Source organism: Salminus brasiliensis, chromosome 10, assembly GCF_030463535.1.
Source record: "Salminus brasiliensis chromosome 10, fSalBra1.hap2, whole genome shotgun sequence".
In the NCBI taxonomy this organism is placed as follows: domain Eukaryota; kingdom Metazoa; phylum Chordata; class Actinopteri; order Characiformes; family Bryconidae; genus Salminus; species Salminus brasiliensis.
Genome location: NC_132887.1, coordinates 21306507 through 21312506, shown reverse-complemented (window position 1 = coordinate 21312506; position 6000 = coordinate 21306507). Strand labels below are relative to the sequence as shown.

General features: G+C 39.0%; 1 protein-coding gene across 1 annotated transcript in view; it reads right to left on the bottom strand.

Annotated features, from left to right (window-relative positions):
• Window positions 1-479: 479 nt before the first annotated feature.
• The window catches only part of ldah (lipid droplet associated hydrolase), a 68847-nt gene continuing 63326 nt past the window's right edge, over window positions 480-6000 (bottom strand). Inside the window, exon 7 of the mRNA XM_072690468.1 lies at window positions 480-2047. Within this exon, the coding sequence (XP_072546569.1) occupies window positions 1856-2047 (192 nt within the window). The 3' untranslated portion in view covers window positions 480-1855. The remainder of the gene's footprint in view (window positions 2048-6000) is intronic.

The window sequence follows — 6000 nt, the reverse complement described above, 5'->3', positions numbered from 1 at the left end:
ACAGGCCTGATGTTGAGGGCCATTCATATGGGGACTGCTGCAAACACACAGAATGTGTATTCAGTGAACTTGAAGCAAGCCCGGAAGCCATGAAAATTCATAATTCTGCGGTTCCTAAAGGCACCAGGTCGCTGCCGCTGTCATAGGGCCTGCCATATTTGACTCCTGCCAGTATACATTAATTCTGCTTTCTTGCTTTTACGACAAAATGCCATTTCAGACCAAGAACATATGAAAACCCATTTAAGATGCTCTTAGGGTCTAAGTTTTCATTTGAAATTGAAAACATATGAGTGCAAAATTCCTGAACGTGAAAAAATCACTTAAATAAACAGTCAAAATAGGGACATTTTGGGACAACACATATGTTGGAAGAAGTTCCATGTTGCCCTTTTAAAATGTGCTAAAAAAAAATCAATTTACAACTTTCTTTACCACTATTCACATTAAAAACTACTAAAGTAAAACAGGTTTGGGAATTAATAACATATTTATTTAATTTCTTTATTTATTTGTACATCTTGCAAAATGCATACAGCAAACTACCATCCAGGTTAAACCAAATGTCATTTATTTTATTGCAATGCCTATTAATGACCAAGAAAACATCAAATTATCCAACCTCATTGCAAATTAGGTTTATTAGCTGTTTGCAATAAACATTTTCTGAGGAAGCTAAAGTATGGACATCATTAGACCTTTTAAGACAATTACCCTAAGCATTCCTCAAAGTCCACCAAGGCTTGTCCCAAAGGCTTGTCCCAAAGGCTTGTCCCAAAGTCCCCAAAGATTCTGGAGCGTTTGTCTCATACAACTAACTTGAGATTTGGTGGGATTTGAAGAAAGCAGTCGCAGCACCTCAAGTATATTAGTGAACTGGAGGCCACTGCCCATGAGGAATGGGGTAAAATTCCTCAGGAACGCTGTTGTCTGGCCATGTCTCATGTTTGCAGCAGGTCATAATGTTGAAAGGATGCTCTACTAAGTACTAAAAATGCTTTCCTTGAAGGGGGTGAATAATTCTGAGACTGCTGTCATCATTAAAAGTTTGTGTTGAATTTGGAAAAAGCACTTGTTCTATTTCTCTAACTCTTGTTTGATTGCAAACAGCTGAAAGTTTGTACATTTTGCCCATAAACTCATTTGCAAGGAGGGTTGAATAATTTCCAGTGCATCTGTGTATCAATTTTGTCATTTTTATAAAAGCTAATTAATTTTGTGGAAAGCTAGATGTTTGGTCTTAAAACCTCAGAAATGTGCAAAACTATGCATTGGTGGCATTAAAAACCTGCTACAACATCCCACACAAATTTCATTTCTTAACTATTAAAGAAGACTTTTCTACAATTATGTGGGAAAATGTTCAGAGTTATACAAGAATCAGCCAATGACCTAACGATCACATTTACAATCTCAATTTTTTCTTGTTTTAGACATAAACAATAATGTCACCTGCAATATCTGGAAAATGTATGTAAGCTCTGAGAATCATTAGGAATATACTCATACATGCGCAATAAAAAAAAAAACAACAAAAACAAATCCCTGACTGTAGCTTTTAATTAAATATGTTCATCATGGCTTGGCTTTTGGTCATAATTGCACCCCACAGGTCTGGCTTGCAGCACTGTCATTCTATCATTACATAAAATAACCCAATAAGTCGCAGTTGATAACCATATGTATCAAACCAAATCAAAGTGTCTTCAATTATTATTCCAACTAATATGTTACCAAGCCCTAATCAAGGTCTTTTATACAGGCCTTAATAAGGTCTATCAGGTAATAATCCCTGTAAGCTGGAATGCAGAGCCAGTCTAGGTTAGTGTGATCTCTAATGTAAGCATTATCAGTGCTATAGCCCCCTGAGGTCATCACTGATCCACTCTGTGGTCATGTTGGCCATCTCTTCTCCTGCATCCAGGACAAACGCATGGCGGTAGCCTCTCTCACACAGGCGAATGTCTCCATCTGGAAAGTCTCTTCGCATATCATAGTAGTACTGCAAGGGGCACCAGCTGTCTGTGGCTCCGTAATAAAAAATAAGCTGAAAAAAATAGGAAAAAAATAAAAACACAAAAATATTTTAGTTTACCTGTCTTATCCATAGCACTTATAGAATTAGTGCATTATAAAACCTCAGAAATGTACAAATTCCAAGTAATTTCAGACCATTTTTTAATTGGTACATTCACCATGTAATGTATATACAATGTTCAGAGTTGCTGGTATTTTCAAATGGTGTGTCACCATTTACATTCACATCTCTTTTTACAGAGAGCACTGATCGACAAGTATTTGAAAACTATTAATATTTTTTCGAATATTTAGAAGCAATCAACACATCTCTACTACAAATGAAAATGTAAACTTTGTTTCCAACACCAGCTGTTCAGTGCAAAAAAAAGAGGGAGGGCAAAACTTACCCCATAAGTCTACCAGACTGAGAAGCTAAAAGCACACTTAATGCATTACTGCGTTGTTTGAACCAGAAGAGATTTTAACCTAAAATACATTAAATCATCTGTTTTACAATTAAAACACACCTTAAAATGTATTTTTTCTTTCTTTCTTTCCTTTCCTTTTTTTATGTTATTTTTCTCCCAATTTGTTATTGCCAATTGACCCTCCCATTAATAGCTCCCCCTACTACTAGCACTGCTCCTGACACTAGGAGGGTAAAGACTTAACAGATGTCCTCTCCTATACATATGAACACATGGTTGGTGTGGTGCAACAGATAACGGCACTACCTGCCAGGGAGCTCCCAAACCATGTGGTTCGATTCCTTGTTTGGGTGTCCATGCAGTGCTACACCAATAAGAGTCCTTGGGCAAGACTCTTAACGCTACACTGGTCCACCTCTGTAATATGAGTAACCTTGGAAGTCGCTCTGGATAAGAGCATCAGCTAAATTCCGTAAATGTAAATGAAGCCAGCCACCACCTCTTTTTAAACTGCCACCGATGCGGCATTGCCGGGCTTTGCCAGGCCCTACTATGCAATGTAAGGCAATGTAATGCAATGTAAGTTTGATTTATGGTTAGGATCTATCAATAAATCATAGATTGGGGTCGAAACTATATATTATAAGTTAAAACTGTATTTGTACATTTTCTTAAATCTTAATGCATTATTTTATTTATATTTTACAAGTAGCTAAACCAATAAATACAATGTAAAAGTATTAAAATTCAGTACTGATCAATTGTAGTCTCTGACCTGTTTTTTCAGTTAGATATCCTAATATGACTTAATATGCAGTGACTACTATAGCATATTCTATAACTACTATGAATAACTAATACATAAAATCCACAGTAATGAGAGTGAGGCACGCAAGAATAGGTCCACTTGGGCCTTCGAGGTTTAAGGGGTTACCACAGGCCAAGGATCAGGTTGTTTCAGAACAGGGAGACATCTAAATGAGCCTTTCAGGCTGTGCATCCAAACTAAAATGAGCAAAGCCATAGCACATTAACTTAACTGTCAAACCTAAGCTACCTAAGCTGCAGCTACACAACTGCCAAAACCCCAAAGGAAGTGAATAACTGTGGGCTTCTTCATTACCCTGGGCAGAGAACCAAACCATCCCAGCATCTTTTACAGCACGACCGTTCTTTTTGAACTGCTGCTAACAAAGGCCCATGGTGGGGTATGAGCTGACTGATCCGAGCTGATGAGATGTATTGTATTATCATCAAAAAGCAACACACAATAAATGGAGGGGGGAAAAAAAGCTAAAATCAGCCTTGGCAGTAGTAAAAAAAACAACAACAACACACAAACCCACTCTAAACCCAGACCAACAATCACTATTAATGAAATATATATGAAAAGACTGACACAAATGTGACAGTGTCCGTCTCCCCTCGGAAGCCCACACGGACAGATGATGAGCATTTCCCACGGTTAAACAGCTGAGGAGCGCCAACAGTGTTTAGGGGAAAAGGAAGACCTCCCCTGCTAACTGCTGAAGGCTATTTATTGTAAAGCTTTTGAACACTGTACACAATAGAAAGATCACATTCACTTGTCAACTGCTTCGCATGATTCTGCTGACGAACTGCATAATGTTTGGCCTTTGCTGACCGTACCAGTTAATCATGATAGCTTCTACATCTGTCCGCCTGATCGATTTCCCCACAGCCTGTAAATCTAATAAAGGAGTCAGATGCATGTGGTTAAAGACTGAAAAAGGGGTTCAAACGTACGACCTCCTGTCTTCACCTCCAGTCCTTTTAAAAAGAATTGCTCTGGCGAGGTTGCTGGCAAGCAAGGCTTTGGTAGTTTCAAGCACTCAGACTACAACAAAGCACATGAAAGCAAAGATCCGGACACGCACGCACATACACACATACACACACACACACACACAGAGCTGGAGCCAAAGAACAAAGAAGATAGTTGCCTCTGTCATGCAATCTCTGGCAAACCCTGGGTGAGATGCCATGTTCCAACAATCACTAAAAACCATTTGAACCCTATTTACAGCGGTACAGCTTCCCTTAGAGCAATACGTTGGTGGAAATAAAGAATAAAAGTATAGCCAACATACAAACTGCAGCATGCCTGCCAACAGTATGTCTAAAGAGGTCTAACTGAGGTGACTTAGAGAGGACTAGTTATGCTGTCAAACAGACTGGGCAGTATAGCCATGTATAGCCCACTAAATAAGCGTTCATAGCAACAACAACAAAAAAAAAGTATTGGGACACCTGCTCATTTATTGTTTCAAGGGTATTAAAATGAGCTTATCCTGCATTTGTTGGAACAACTGTCTCTACTGTCCAGGAAAGGCTTTCTACTAGATTTTGGACTGGATCTGATTGCATTCAGCGACAAGAGCGTTTATGAGATCAGGATATTGGATGATCACCACTCCACCTCTTCCCCAACTTAGCCCAAAAGTACTGGATGGTGCACCAACCAACATTCCAGAAAACACAGTTCCACTGCTCCACAGCTCAATGCTAGGGGCGTTACACACCTCTAGCCCACACCTGGCATTAGGCATGGTGCCAACAGGTTCATGTTCACCTGCTCCAGAAAGTCCTGTTCTACTTAAAGGAGCTGAATGCATTTATTAGAAGGGGTGTCCACAAACACTTGGACATATAATGTATGCCTAAGGAGATGCCTATCAGACCTGGTTTACCTCAACATACCGTGCACCTCCAATTAATACACCTTACCCAATAAATACAGAGGCTGTACATTTCTCAGTCTCAGACACTACATATTTACAGACATTTTATTTATTAGCATTGTATCTAGTTTGCAATCTGCAATTCCACCTCCGCCTCCCGACCTAATGCTAAAAAAATGTTTTAGTTTAGTTTAGTTTAGTATTAGATTGTTTTATACCAGACGCAACAAACACATTATTCACAAGGGAGCTCAGAGAACAATCTAACAAATGAAACATGAGCCAATGCATCCCAGGACATTCCCGGTAATGTTCCAGCTTTGACCCATTCACACATGCAGCGCATAAACAGGATTTTACTGGGATGCAGGCGTTCATACTTACCGTAAAAGTCCTGGTAAACAGGACATGACATCCCCACATGACCAGCCAACAGTTCCTTGCATTTTGAAATGTGTACAAAACACACTCCTGTGACTTTTCCCTTAAAACAACTAAAAAACAAAAAAAACCTAAACATGTGTGGCTTTGCTCAGAAGTAGCCTAATACGGAATACAAGGAGACTGCGCCTTAAAAAAATATTACAAAAACACACTAATGGGTAGTTTTTTACTCTTTAAATTCGACATAAAAAACGTTATTTTTGTTAAATGGAAATGCTCAATTTTAGTTTACAGTCTAGCCATTGCTGTATTCCATAGTCCTGATGTATTGGGCTCTGTTCACACAAGCTATTCCAGCAACTACCTGGGAATGTCTGAAACAGGTCTCGTACCGACTGACTGTGTCAACTCTACCAGGATTTACACTCTTGCCCACATTCATATGTAACCCTTTCACATTTAATGTA